Genomic DNA, 15,634 nt, shown 5'->3' with positions numbered 1-15,634 from the left:
ACAGCAGAAGGAACTATTGTAGCACAAAATATAAAATGGTGTGTTTAAGGAGTAAATAAACTAAAAGGAAGAACTTGTGGTAGAGTTTTCCAGGGCACTGGGGTGCAAATGCATAGAAAAAAATGTGTATATTAACTGAGCAAAGGGTGAATATGAGTAAGTAATTAATTCATACACCCATGGAAAAAAATGGAGTGGAGTCAGTGTGACAAGTGACCATAAGGTATGATCATAAGAACTCCCAAAGGCTCTACTAAAGAGTTATTAAATAGGCATGTATTTATTAAAGTATTTATTCATATGAAAGTCCATGTATAAACTATGACCAATATTACTGTATTGTTTGTACGAGAATCATCTGGTTGTCATCTAATAAGATCAAACAAAGGATGTTTCTTGGATTCTATTCAGACATTAGGGCACAACTGAATGAAAAAGGAAAACTAATGCTATGTTTTTTCTTTTCTTCTGTCCTTTCCAATGCTGCCTTTCCTATCCCCAGGGGAAGTAGATTGTAAGGAGATGGGTGACTGTATGCCAGGATCAGGATCTGCATCTACAGACTTGTGCCTTCCTGCGCTTGATTACCTCAGGAGATGTTCTCAGGTATGATGAACAATCTTATACAGGTACTAACCTCGCCTAGGAACTGGTTCTAACCTCCAGGCTTTGCATCAATGGTTTGCATGTACACGACAGAATCTGTGGTAAGCCTGATGGTAATAACCTGCACTGCCAGATGGAGAGTGGCAATCTGAAGGAATCTCATGCCTTCTAGGCCAGCTAACAGTGGGAATACTGAGGAGATAAAAACACTCAGACCCAAGGAGCATGTGGGAAAATGTGAATTTTCAAAACCTGGTAGTAACATATTCAAAGCTACATTCATTCTTATTTAAACAGTATTGGGAATGAAGAAGAAAAAAAAAAACCAAACTGAGAATTCTCAGATCTTAAGAAGAGCAACAGGTTACACCCTCTAAAATGCTGCAGCAGCAGCAGCAGCTTATCTGTACCATGAAAACATATCTGAAACAGGGCAAATCTCTAACAATTAGAATGTTGGCATGTTTCCTGTGATCTCCTTGCACACAGCATAGATTATTATCCAGGGTTATTACGACATTTTTTTGTCTGATTTTCTAATGTTTTTTTGTATTTCTGTAGTACCTGCAGGTCTTTTTGTTGGACCCAGGCCATGTTTTTTCTGGGTAAATACAAATGCGTAACAAAGGATAATTACCATAGCTGAAAGGACTTAATATCTAAATTCAGAGATAATGGGTGGATTCAGTACACGGACTGAGAGGAGAAGGAGAGAATAAGGCAGCTCAGAATAATAAACAGCAGACATATCAAACTGTACTTCCTATTTTGTTCACCTAAAAAAATTTAGGGAATATGTACATGTATATCTAATGTGTGTTCTATCTGTACAATATGTGCATCACATCACTCTTCCTCATCCTTACAAACCCCACTCCACAATGAGGCAGAAATATTTTCTCCTCTTTAAAAGAAGCAGCCATTTTTATCTTGTTATACTTTTTAACTTGCCAGTAGAAGAAGAACAGGAATGACTAGAAAGAAATCCTGTCTGTATGTTTTAAATACATGGTTTACTTTAGAAAGGCCTGGTGAAATACTGGTAGCATCCCAGCTATAGCACAATTCTGCAAAATTTGTATTTGTTGTGTAATGGACAATTCAGGCAATGAATCTCTGAAGTAAACCTGTACAGGTCCTTTTATTGGTATTTACTTAGTCCTTCAGAGCTCAAAAATACTCTGTGTACAGCTAATGGAGCTTCTTAGGTCATTGGTGCGATCAGTAAGTACTAACATTTGTCTTTCACAAATGAGAAGGGAGCATACTCCCTTCCCAAAAATGTGTTATTTAAATTGCTTTTCTCCTTCTCTTTCTCACCCCGACCCCTTACTTGTCAATGAACAGAAGACTTCTGGCCTCTAGTTGTGTTTTTCATTTACACTATTGCTGGATGAACAGAACAGATGCTGTCATTATGCTGCTTTCATAGCTTTTATTTCATTTTACGTACCTGTGTTGTATGTGATAGCTTTTACAAACTTTCACATATATATTCACCTTTTCTTCTCTTTTTTTTTTTTTCTCTCTGTCTCCTCCCCACCCTCAAGTTGTTAGCCAAAATCTATAAAATGCCCTTGAAACCCATCTTCCTCAGTGGCCGGCTGGTTAACTTGCCCCGAAGAGTGCAGGAACAGTCAGCCAGCAGTGAGGATGGTATTGAGTGCATCCTTTCTGACTTTGATGACGACACTGGTAAGTGCATTGAAAGCAGTAAATGTGGAATTAATCAACTGCTTCTTCCACATGTCACTGTAAATTTTGCCAAGTGCTGAAAGCAAAAAGGAGGGGAAAAACTTCATAGTTTATTGTCTCCCTGTTGTCTACGCACACATGTGCGCACACAGAGCTTGGAAGTTCAGGTCATGTCACCTTCTTTATGTGAAAAGATACAGCTCATATATGAGAAAAATACAACCCCTCTCAAGACAAAATTAAAATATTATTAAATAAAATATTATCATCCTGATATTCATAATACAACCAGTATGCATTTCTGACACCTAACACAAAAATACTTTCTAGACCACAGTTGAAGTAGAGGAGTGAAAATGTCACCGTATATACTGCCCCATGGAAGTGGTGTGAATAAATAAATGAGCAACCCAGTTACTAAGTAATGATTTCACTGTTTTTAACTTGATTCTTAGGAAGACTCTTGCAGTCAGCAAACTCGGTGTATCTTAAACAAAGTTCCCTTGCAGCCTTTTTTATTGGTTTTGGAACATAATTAGCCAGCAATCATCATGCAGACACAGACTACATCAGCATGGCTACCAGTGGCAGAGAAGATGGGCTTATTATTAGTGAACCAAAGTAAAATCCATTTTAGCCTAATAAACCCATAGCCTTTTAAGGAGACTTAGCTCAGGAATAACACTATACATTGCAGGAGCATTATGAATGTAATACGCAAGATCCTTCTAGTCATTCATAATGTCATGGGGAACTAGTAAGTACTTAAGTAATCTGTAAAGAATTAAAGGGCAGCAATTCCTAACCATCTTCAAAATTCTACTGAAAACTAGTTGTATCCCATAATCTTTCAGGGGTGCATGTTTGCTAATGTAGATATGAACTCACAGTACTACCTGTGTCCTAACTGCTGTTCTGGTAGTTGTCCAGCTCTGTCGTATCCACATTTAATACTCTTCTATCTGTGACCTCTTAACATCTAAAGATGTCATGTGTGGCAGCCTGGTGATACTTCATGAGACATTATTACTGTTCAAATCTGGGTACCAAATAGAGCCAATTAAGTTACGGCTAGTCACATTAGGATCATTACCTAAAAGCATAACCTAAATGAGTATAATCCATTCTGGGCAGCATTTGCAATGGTAGTGAGATGTGTAAAATGTCCCATTAAAAAAAACACACCTAAGGTTAAAGAAGCTGGACTAGTGGGAGTAGTAAACTAAGAAAGAAGACCAGAACAAGATGTATGTGGAGGAGGAAGGATGGGACAAAACATACGCTTAATAAAAAAGGAAGGAAAAGGAGACCATCATTTTAAAAATTGCTATTGCCCACAATCGTTACACGGCAATAGTGAACATGCAAGAACCTGTGATCTTTAAGTTAATTAATTTCTTAGCCTCTATCACTTTCTGAAGGCAAGTTCCACCTGTGGTCAATGCAGTATCTCACTCATGGCTTTCAATCTTTGTTTTGTTGCTTGTAGGCCTTATCAATGTCTGGATTATTCTGCTGGAAGAATTAACAACGGCTATATCCAACTGTCCCCGTCAGCACCAGCCTCCTACTTTGGATCTGCTCTTTGAATTGCTGAGGGACATTGCCAAGACACCTGGTAATGAAAGGGCTTGATAAAATGTGAGCTAGTAGAGCCCTGACCCAAACTTCCTAGAATCCTAAACCACTTCTGTAAAATGTGTTACTCATGCTAGAGCTGCACAGAGACATTCTCAAGTAGAAAGGGATTTTCTTAGAGCATGCTCTGTTGTTCCAGTTAGTGCATTGTTCTATGTTGACAAAAGACATCTTGTAAGAGTATGTTCAACATACTCTTACATTTATTGCACTAATAAAGAGGTGCAGTACTCTATCAATGTTGTAGCCACAGAAAATGTTTGCCTGGTGTCCAGGAAATGGAAAAAGAAAATTACATAGTCCCGTAGACCTGCTGGGAAAGACAGCAGGTAAACAGTCAGCTTAAATGTTCATATACTACCTCACAACTAGAGCCAAAACTGCTTGCCCCGCTCATCCCACAAAAAAAAGTTTCAGAACCTGCTTTCTTTCACATCACCCCTGGCCTCAAGCTTCGAACAACTTAGCAAATTTACTGTGCGTGTAGGCTTTGTAAGCAAAAATATACAACCATCACTGTGTTTATTTTAAGGACCAGGATTTGGCATTTATGCAGTTGTACATCTTCTTCTTCCCACGATGTCTCTTTGGCTCCATCGCAGCCATGGTGACCATTCTTACTGGGATGTGGCATCTGCTAATTTCAAGCATGCCATTGGCCTTTCCTGTGAACTCGTAGTGGAGCACATTCAAAATTTCATACACTCAGGTATGTCATTGTACTGTCACATCTACTGACAGTCACCAGTGGCATGTTACTGAATAGCTACTTGGGGAGATAGTTTCATGGCTTTTTGGTTGCTCAAGCATAAAATAAGCGGAGGAGGGGTGAAAACTTCTTTCTGTCTGGGTTTTTTTCTTCCTTTGTAGGGTTTAGAATTATGGAAAAAATTAACTTGTAAGGAACCTACGGAAGTTATTTAGTCCAGCCTCCTGCTCAGAGCAGGGCTATCTTCAAAATTAAATCATCACAGTCTATATTATACTTTCCAAAAGAAGACACTAAGACGTCGTTCATAAAGAACTATAATACCAGAAACAAGATCTAACAGAGTTTCTCCAGTACCACTTAAGTCCAGACATTTTATATTGTTAACATCAAAAGGATTGTTCTTATTTCAGTTTGATATGATGCATGTTTCAAAATTGAACTCTAGTGATAGCTGCATAAAAAGAATTTGGTTTTACAAAGTCTCTGAATAGCAGTAAGTGTAGCAAGACTGTTTAATTATAATGAAAAGGCAATAGTGTTAAAACCAGTCTGTGTCTTTTCCTTATAGATATTGGTTATGAAAATATGATCAATACTATGCTGAAAGATCTTTTCAAGTTGCTGGTAGCCTGTGTGGCAGAACCAACAGAAATTATTTCCAGAGTTGGCTGCTCTTGTATCAGGTAACACAGTCTGTTCACTCTGTTAGCATATTCAAAAAAAGATGTCTTTATATCTTTGAAGAACTTGTGGACTGATTAGGTTGGGTAACATATCAAAAGAAGTCCACAATATATCTATCTCTTTTTATTTAAAGAATGAATTTTAGACTTACTAACCTTTTCTTGCTTTTTTTGATCTGCTTCAGAACCTGTGATTTTAGGCATTACTATGTGTATGATTCCCATTAAAAGCACTTGTACATTACTTACGTGCAGTTAGTCAATAATCCTTAGGAAAAATAATGAAGGGTCTTTCTGTTGGAATTCACAGGTCTTTAGAGGTAATTAATGCCTTTAACAGTCTTCAGGTTATTACAGACATAATCAAAATAAGCACTGCATTAGAGAGTTACACAGTGTGTTGTGCTTGTCCTGGCAAGATGCCTACTTAAAGAGGAAAAACAAAGTGGGGAAAAAAAAGTCAAAACTACAGTGTAATTACAAAAATAGGTCAGGGTAACAACCGAGGAGATTGGTTATCATTAGCTAGCTACTGAGTAGGCCTTTTATTCTGTTTTCAACCTTCTCCCAGTACAAATAAGAATTAGCTAGTTCATTCTTGAACATGGTAACATTTTCCCGTGTCCTTGCAGGTATGTGTTAGTGACAGCAGGGCCTGTTTTTACTGAAGAGATGTGGAGGCTTGCGTGTTGTGCCTTGCAGGATGCGTTCTCTGCCACTCTGGAGCCAGTAAAGGTAAACTGCCTTTTTTGCTGACAGTCAAAATGTAATCACAGTAGTTATAGACTTGCTAACTTTTGACAGGTTGCTTTTTCTTTTTTAGAAAAGTTTTTGTGTACAGAGCCAGGAAAGGAAGTGTAAGGATTATGTGGTAGCTTCTTTGTCAATTTACAATTAAAGGTGTTGTATGAACAATGGAGATTGAAATCAGTTTTTCTAAACATGTACAGACAACACTAGTTGCTAACAGTCCAGACTTATTTTAAATTGCCCTGCCAGTGTGAAATTAGAAGAGTTAAATAGGTGAAGACTTACTTACCTTTTGATCATTTCTTTCTCTGGATTGGCTAAAAATAGACAGAAGACAAAGTCACTTACTTGATCCTGTAGCTCCATGCTCCATATAGATTATGTCTGAACTCATTATCTTTCTTGTAACAAAAAGTCCTGTTAAGTCATCACAGGCCAGAGTACTTAAGAAGTTGTAATATCTTTGCATCAGATACATCAAATGCTAAGTAGCATGTGACCAGCTGACGGTAATGTGACAGATCACTCTGAATCTTGTATTACACACAAACAGGCTGGACAATGCTACAGTCACTGACTTCATTTAACACACAGTAAAAGCCTGATGTTGTGTCTCTCTATAGAACCTGTTGGGCTATTTCCACAGTGGTTCTGAAAGCTTTAGTGGAGATGCCTGTGAAGTGAAGGTGGCAGCCCCCTCCCTCTCGCCAAGTGCTGAAGCTGAATATTGGAGAATCAGAGCCATGGCACAACAGGTACTGACTGATGTTTCAGGGGAAGTCAGAGAACCTTTTAAACCTGGGGCTTTTCTTTATGAAAGTCCATCTTTACCACCACCTTCCTCACAAACCCTATGGGCAAAGACTTCCTCATCACCAGACTAACATTTATTTGTCTAACACTAGTATTGAGAAAAAGTAATAAAACCTAGAAAAAAAAACCTTAAAACTGTCCCCCTGTAAGTAGGAATTGGGAATGCCTAGGGTGGAGGAGGATGCACAGGTACCTAAGGAGAACTGACGATGACCCGGTTGTGTAATGTAGCTTTAAAAACTGCAACCCTAGCATACATCAGTGGAAATGTTTCCAATAGAAAAGGGAAATAGTAGTGTCACTATGAATCCTCATCTAGAATGTCATATACATTTCTGATTACTCTGTTAAAGAATGATAAATTCAAAGGGCAAAAAATGCACTAGAACTGAGACTGTGATATGAAACTAGAAAAAACAGATTTGTTCAACTTATCAAAGCAGAGTTTGAAGAGGAATGCAGTTTTTTTCTCTATACATACCTGGGTATAGATTGCAGAGAAGAAAAAGAGTTATGGAGAACTAGAGTGTAACACTGACATTTAACCAACTATTTAAAACTCACCGCTAATTCCTAATCAGCAGAGCAAGCTTGGAGACAACCTTCTTGGGGTCCTTTTGACTACAATGGAGCTTTGTTCATTTTATGAAACTGGTTATATGAAACAAGTTCCTTGAAATACAGCAGACTGAACTTAATGACCTGCAGGGTACCATAAAACTGTAAATACCATATGACAGTTTCAGCATGGGAAAGCAGCTGGATTAAAAAAGCAAACAGATGTTTGGTGTCAGTTTCTGACTTGATTAATCATACCCTGATGCTGCTTGAAAATCTGAGACATACAGACCAAGATTTGTGATCACAAATAATGTGGCAGTGGCAGACTTTGAATAGAAAAAAATGTTTTAAATTAAGTTTTAAAGACACAGAACTCAAAAAGCAAGGAATGTGGCATTTATACTTTTCTTGTAGACACTATCAGTGGCACTCCCTGTGTCCTTCTCAGTGGGGATTTGACACAACTACTAAGCTACAAAACAAAGCTACAGCAACTAAGGGTTGTTTCTCCATTTCCCACCCAAAGAATTGCAAGTTAGGTGTCTCTTGTATCTTCATGGCTAAAAATAATGCTTCCAACAACCAACCTTTCTAGATACAACAGGCTAACTGTGCAAACAGGTCCTTGTCTCAACTATACATGATATTTTCTGATAGCAGTATGCAGACAGCAGAAAGTTTGTTTTGGCATTTGGTATTATGCCTTACACAAGTTCAAAGAAAAAGATGTCTGTCCTTTGCCCTGTGCTCTTCTGGGTGGCTGGAGGTAGCCCATGGCTCTGAGGCTGTTTTACCAAAGCAGCATGCTCCAGGGAAGGTCTTCCTGGGGGGATACCTTGCATTCTCTCCATCACTGTAAAATAAGTCATCATAACAGATCTCTAACAATGCAGGAAATCCTATTCTCAGGCTCCCCAAGGACCCAGAGCAAGTGCTAAACTGATTGGTTTATGTAACCTGTTGTTTTCTAGGTCTTCATGCTGGAGACTCAGTGCTCCCCAAAGACCCCTAGCAACAAGGAAGGGTTTGAACATGCCCAGTCATGCGTGCTCATCATTGACCTGCCACCAGATAAGAAACCAAATGGGCATACCCAGAGAAGGTAAAATATCTTCTCAGGAAAGTACTGTGTCATGAAAAGCAAGATAAAAAATATCGTCAGGCTGGCAGAGAAGTGAACCGAGCCTGGCAAACCATGCCTCTTCATAGGTCTCATCAAAAAAATGAAATACACCAATCAAATAAAAATTAGGTTTTGTGACATAGGAGACAATGGGTTACTACTATCTGCTCTCCAAATGTTCCCATGATCATACACTGGTGAGCAGGCATGTGCAAGAGCTGTTACAGTTACAGAGAAGCCTGCGCCAGGGTCTATAATGTGGGCCTTAGAAAGCTAAATAAGGAAAATGCTTCTGATAGATAGTAAAAATTGGTAGGTTACAAATACCTGAAGGACACATAAGGTCACACAAAGCCTTCAAGCAGAGGAAACAGATTAAATTAAGAAAAGAATTCTCATAGGAAATGCTAGGAAAATCTTTCCAATATTGAGATTCTTTTCTTTAAGAAGTAGAGTTAAAAATATCAGTTTGAAGAAAGGTTTGGAAGTACCATTACGTTTGTAATGATACTTACCAAATGAAATAATGTCTGCTTCACTAATGGTCTTTTAAATTCAGTATTACTGGATTAAGAAGGTAGAAAAAGTTAATGGATGAACTGGAGCAGTATAAATTGAACAGACCACATCCAAAGCTGCAAAACTGTCAACATATTGATCTAGGGAACGTTGGTTTTGCTTGGCACCTTTTTTTTGTGGAAGTCCTTCTGTATGTTACCACCTCAGAAACTCATACATTTGCATGACAATCTGATCCTGTCAAAGAATATTTCTTTTTGCTTGCACTTAGTTGTTTGAACAACTGCTGTAACATCAATAGGGCCTAAAGTTAGAATTCTGCATTCACGGTTTGTGGTTGTATTGCAAGGTATGTAATACATGGCATGAAATTGTGTTTTACTAGATACCAAACCTGCTTCTGTACCACTTCAGGCATTCTCATTCAAAACTAAATTATTGCTTGCAACAAGGAGCCAGATTGTGATGGTCCTTTGGATGGATCGGAAGAAAGACCGTGCAAGATGTCTTTGTTCTTATACAGCTGTACAGAAGCTTCCCCCAAGAGCAGGTGTTCTGTTGCCTCACCTTCAGAGAACAGGGCCCTGCTCAGAGACGAAGAAAGGTTGAGATCACAATCTAAACCCTTCCTTTGTGGTGGGAAAATATCTGCTTTATCCAAAGGTTTGCAGATCATTCTTCTTGTTATAATGAATGCAAAGCAAAAGACTGGAGTACTCCCCTCTCATGGCACGTAAGGCCATGCAATCTAACAGGCTGTGTTTGTAAAGGTAGCATGGGTCTTGCAATAAAGACAAACTCTGAATGCTCTCACACTGTGCTTTGTCTAAACAACTGCAAAAAGTGTATATGCCGATAGGCAAATGTTACCCCAGCAATGCTCATTTTTCACCAAAACAGGGCTCAAAAGTTGACTGTGCCACTGTTTTTCATATTATTTGCTACAGCAGTGCAGTTATATGCCAGTCTTGCATGCTAGTAGTAACTGTGGCCTTTCAAAAGTTTTACTTTAACCTTAGTGGGGTTTCTCTTCTCCCTTTTTGCTTTTGTTTCCTTAATGCTGCATCGTTTCACAGGAAGCTGGGGTAAGGGAGCTTTTCTTCTTCCTAAAAAGTAATACTATATTTTAGTTTGAAACTTTGGGCAGAATAAGAAAATACTATCCTTAACCAGCTTTGTCACTGTGTGTTTTCACCTGTAGTTCTGTACTAGTTTCTTTTGGAACTGAGCAGTACTTTAAACTGTCCTTGTAAATTGCCTTTTTGGCTATTACAAGGAAAGCAGATCTCCTTCATTCTGATCCTGCTTTTGGAACAGGATTAGTCTCTTGAAATCAATGCAAGCACTCATTTAACTTTATACATGCTCTTAAGAGCTTTTCTGAGTCAGAGCCTCTAATGATTTTTACAGCAGAAAACTACTTCCCCATAAAGAGCTCCAGTGTATGTATTAATCATCAAGGTTTTAGCACTGTCAGATAATAAGACTACTAAATTTTACTGATGTATCAGCACTGACAGCTGTGTCACAGTAAGCAAACTGACATAGGTAAATTAACCCAAGAAGCACAGTTTTGTCTGACCTTTTTTTTTTTTTTAGAAAATGTTGCATTCTCAAAAACAAGTTTTGATATGATTTCTCAAAAAAAATTAGACTTTTTGTTTTGCTACTTTGAAAAAACTTTTGAAAGTTGTTTAATGAAAGTAGAATAATTTTTGCAACAAAAAAAAATTAAAAGTCTACAACTAAACATCTCCTGTTACATGAAGATTTACTTTGACTTGGACCTAAAACTCCAGTATTGCAAGCAAACTGAAAAATCTCTTACTCATGTGATAGCAGTGCTAATTAAAATGCAACCCATCATAGTTCCCTAAATCAAAACAAGTATTACTATGTGTACCAGAGCATCAGCTCTATTTAAAACATTGCCATTGTAATCTTATGCAAAGACCTTTTTTTTTTTAAATGCCTTAAGATAAGTTTCACAGTTTATAACTTTAAATCCATGACATACCAAACAACAATCCTGTCCACCCTTTCTTCCTAGCCTCCCTTGCTTGTAAGCCTCTCAGTGTTATTTACTGGTGAATGACCTGAAAACTTTGGTTGGAGTAATTTGCCGTTCCTGGGTTTCCTGTGCAAATCAAAAATCAGTGATATCTAGAACAACTCACAGCATCTCTCTAACAGGAGCACAGTGAGACACAGGGTTAGGTATAGATATTTCCATGCTAGGCTCTCAGAGTTCAAGTTGAAGCCTTAAGAGCAAACAGTGAAATGTGCCTTCAGCAAGACTTAAGCTTCTTTGCATGCTCCATTGCACTGCTGATGTTTCTGTAGATGTTTTTTTATTGGTTGGTTGGTTGGCTCTTTGTGTTTTATTTTTAAGAAGTACTCTGGCATTAGTGGAAATGGAAACCAGGTAGTAAACTAGTTTTGGCTTCAATTTGTCATGGCAAAATTAAGGATTGCTGAAATGCTGGTGGAGGTATTTTAAGGATATTTCAACTTAGGCAAAGTTCAGCAACAAAAATAGAAAATATAGTCAGGAACCAATAGCAGAAGTGATACATAACTTGTGTGTTAACAAATTACTCAGTTATAGCAGGCTGTAATATTGAGAATACTTACAGCTGTCATGAAATTGAAACAGAATATTTAATCCCTCAGTGTTAGAAGAACTCTGGAGAAAATGACAAAAATAATAACAGAGCTTTGTTTTAATACCACCTCTGCACAAGTGGACAGTTATTTTTCTTAATCAATGTAAGTGACTTCCCTTCTAGAAAAGTATTTGAAAGAGTAGCTGAAAGACCATTCCAGACAACTTTGTCTTCCTCCACTTTTTTGTAACAAGGCTGTGAAAATTTGGCCTTTCATTTGCATCTTTCATGTTAGATTCTAAAATACAAAGTATTCCTGTACTTCTAGTAAAAGCACAATGCACCATTTTTTAATTTTTTTTTTCCTTCACATGCTTGGTTTACCAAGTATTCCTTTCAGGACAATAGTGGTGAGCTTGCTGTCCCACCAAGTACTGCTCCAGAATTTATACGACATCTTATTGGAAGAATTTGTGAAAGGCCCTTCTAACTTGGAGGAGAAAATGACAATACAAGTACCAGAAAACAAGTTGGCTGGTTTTCTCAGGTACATCTCCATGCAAAACCTGGCTGTCATCTTTGACTTACTGCTGGACTCCTATAGAACAGCCAGAGAGTTTGACACCAGACCTGGGTTGAAGTGTTTGCTGAAAAAAGTGTCTGGCATTAGTGGAGCTGCCAACTTGTATCGCCAGTCAGCCATGAGCTTCAACATCTACTTCCATGCTTTGGTTTGTGCAATCCTGACAAACCAGGAGAACATCACTGCAGAGCAAGTGAAAAAGATACTCTTTGAAGATGATGAGAGAAGCACAGACTCATCACAGCAGTGTTCTTCAGAAGATGAAGACATTTTTGAAGAAACTGCCCAGGTCAGTCCCCCACGAGGGAAGGAGAAGAGACAGTGGAGGGCTCGAATACCATCTCTGAGCGTACAGCCTGTCAGCAATGCAGACTGGGGATGGCTAATCAAGCGGCTTCATAAGCTCTGTATGGAACTGTGCAACAACTATATCCAGATGCATCTGGACCTGGAGAATAATGTAGAGGAGCCTCCAGTGTTCAAAGGTGACCCTTTCTTCATTTTACCATCCTTTCACTCAGAAACCTCCACCCCATCAACCGGAGGGCAATCTGGGAAGGACACACCATCTGAAGATGACCGGAGTCAAATCAGGGACCAACTGGGAGACAGCCTGACACCCCGAGGAGGGAGTGGAGAAATGTTGCTGCTACCCCCACCCCTAAGTCCTAAACCAGAGAAAAAAGAGCAAACCAGGAAAAAAGAATGGTGGGAGAGTGCTGGCAACAAGATCTACACCATAGCCACTGACAAAACTATCTCCAAGCTCATGACAGAATACAAGAAAAGAAAGCAGCAACAGGCCATGACATCCTTCACCAAAGAGGTCAAAGTGGAAAAGAAAGGGGAGCTCCTGGGTTCTAGAGGGCCAGACTCACCCATACTCCAGCGGCCACAACATCTTATAGATCAAGGTCAAATGAGGCATTCATTCAGTGCTGGTCCAGAGATCCTGAGACAAGAGAAGAGACCACGCTCAGGATCCACAGTCAGCTCCCTGAATATATCTGTCAGGGATGCAGAGGCCCAGATACAGGTAGGACATACTTGTAGAATGCTAATAATAATAGCAATAATTAAAAAGATACCTCTAAAAATTTTTTTCCGTTGCTTTGATGATTGTAATGATTATAATCTCTTCATTAAATGTCTTCATTACATAAAGAAGTTATCATGATGAGGACTGAATATTTCAGCAGCTGGTACCGATAAAAACCTGATTCTGTCCTATCAAAAGAAAAACAGTCTTCAGGGAAGTGTTGTTAGGCACATAACAGTACAGCTTTCAAGAGCGTTTCTGTGACTGGGGCCAAAGCTGCACTTAGTCCTAAGAACTAACAATCTACAATGAACTCATTGCTTACTGCTAAGGGCTCTAGCCCACTTAAGGCTTTTGAAACTGTCATGCTGCTTGACACAATGCCTTTGTACTTAAGAAGATTTTTTTGTTAATTCCACAGCAGAAGGAGTGGTCTCTGTTGCTAAGCAGGAACTTGCTGCTTGCATATCCAAGTGAACAAATCAGTGAAAGCACCAAACTTGAAAGTCTTTGTTCACTGTAGGCCAAAATAAAAGGTGATGAAGGGTGAGCACAATACCTGGAATACAAAGTCAAACAAGACTTACAGTACTTAATGTGAATTAGGAAGGCACAGTGAACATTAAATGAATATGCTGACATTACTCAGTCCTCTTCATGAGGCTGCAAGCACCAGATATGTTATTTTCTGCCTCAACTGATGGGCTCATCTGTTGAGAACGGTCTTCTAAAGAGTCTTTTTTTTGTATCCCATTTGTTTGTAGGCATGGACGAACATGGTGCTGACAGTTCTCAACCAGATTCAGGCCCTGCCAGACCAAACTTTCACAGCCCTGCAGCCAGCAGTGTTCCCCTGTATCAGCCAACTGACTTGCCATGTGACAGATATCCGTGTCCGCCAGGCAGTACGGGAATGGCTGGGAAGAGTGGGCCGAGTTTACGATATCATCATTTAAACCTAGCTGTGCTCTGTTGCAAAGAGGAGAAGAGATCCAAGGTATACAGCAAAGAAGTATTTGGGTTTCATTAATTGCCTATTTGTTGGTGATAATTTAAGAAACAATGAGCTTGTCGATGTATATCTCTATTCACTTGAGACTGTGTGTCCCTCACTCACACTAGCAAAGGAGGCAAAGCATGAGTGTGTCCAGGGGGGTCTGGAATGGCCCCAGAACCCAGAAACTGCTAGTAAATCAGGCTGGTACCTAAAGGGGTGATACATTTCAGTAGCCTTCATTTTAATTCAAATTTGCAACAGTGGAAGCAACAGTGCAGCAGAACTTCCACACTTGCAATTAGCTGTGAATGCAACTGTTATCCGAATGTCAGACCAGGCAAGTAAGCCTATGTAACTTAAAAAAAACAAAGGTCAGGAAAAAGGTGGGGCTATAGGACAAGTGAAAAGGTGACATTTGTTTAGGGTAACTTTTTTCCCTTCTGAAATTAGCATGAGAGAGGAAAGTCAAATAAAGATTATTGTAGTAACTATATGCCTCACTCACTAGAGAATGTGGAAATTTATTTTGCTCTGAGAAGAGCCTTTGAAGTCTGGTCACATTCAGTGTTGCTAATAAGTGACTATTAAAATATTCCAGGTCTAAAACTGGTGAACCAAGCACAGACTATTCATCCTTTCATTGCTCTTGTGGAGTATTGCTTAAAGAGAAATGGCACTATCAAGCTGCCCTCGACAATGCTACCCTGGCTGCCTCTTCAGCTATGCCTACAGCTGATCATTTTTCCACATGTCTAATTCCTCCTAAGGGCAACAGGGAAGTTTCATTTTCTGTTTCCTGTGAAGCTGGCGGGGAAGACACACCACAGAGCAAATACCAGCATGTGCCAGTATCCAGCATTCAACTAAACAGAGTAGAGATAAAGTGTTCCAGTTTAAGCAACACTGCAGCTAAGTTAGCTTATGCTTCTACTGGAAATTTACGTTTGCTTATATAGAGCTGCTGTAGCCAGGAACACCCTTATCACCTTTGTTACTCTTAGCCTATCACTCCACATTGAGCTGAACCAAGAAGGAAAATAGTCTGAACGGAAGGTATCTTTCCTGTTTCTCTCCCATTTCTTGTCTGCTGCTGTAAATAGAAGGGGATAGATCCTCATGGAGGTACATCCCCCTCTGTGCAGCACTCCTCTAGGGACTATTACAATTTGCTGATATTATTAAAGGAGAGGAAAAGGGGAAGGATTGATGTGTTGTCAAATACATACGTGATGTTCTTCACACTAGACACAGCAAAGGATTACCTTGCTGCACAAGTTATGTCACAGCCCCTGGGACATTCCATCTTGTA

At 39.2% G+C, this 15,634-nt stretch overlaps 1 protein-coding gene across 1 annotated transcript in view; it reads left to right on the top strand.

The window, feature by feature from the left end:
* The window catches only part of KIAA1244 (KIAA1244 ortholog), a 90,464-nt gene extending 76,180 nt beyond the window's left edge, over window positions 1-14,284 (top strand). The window contains exons 25-34 of the mRNA XM_010574635.1: window positions 503-606; window positions 2,157-2,301; window positions 3,791-3,919; window positions 4,472-4,648; window positions 5,220-5,334; window positions 5,967-6,069; window positions 6,708-6,839; window positions 8,430-8,560; window positions 12,095-13,325; window positions 14,093-14,284. Coding sequence (XP_010572937.1) covers window positions 503-606; window positions 2,157-2,301; window positions 3,791-3,919; window positions 4,472-4,648; window positions 5,220-5,334; window positions 5,967-6,069; window positions 6,708-6,839; window positions 8,430-8,560; window positions 12,095-13,325; window positions 14,093-14,284 — 2,459 coding nt within the window. The remainder of the gene's footprint in view (window positions 1-502; window positions 607-2,156; window positions 2,302-3,790; window positions 3,920-4,471; window positions 4,649-5,219; window positions 5,335-5,966; window positions 6,070-6,707; window positions 6,840-8,429; window positions 8,561-12,094; window positions 13,326-14,092) is intronic.
* The last annotated feature ends 1,350 nt before the right edge of the window (window positions 14,285-15,634 follow it).

The sequence above is a fragment of the Haliaeetus leucocephalus genome, unplaced genomic scaffold (genome assembly GCF_000737465.1).
Source record: "Haliaeetus leucocephalus isolate CR32 unplaced genomic scaffold, Haliaeetus_leucocephalus-4.0 Scaffold450, whole genome shotgun sequence".
Lineage (NCBI taxonomy): Eukaryota > Metazoa > Chordata > Aves > Accipitriformes > Accipitridae > Haliaeetus > Haliaeetus leucocephalus.
This window is presented reverse-complemented; position numbering and strand designations above follow the sequence as displayed.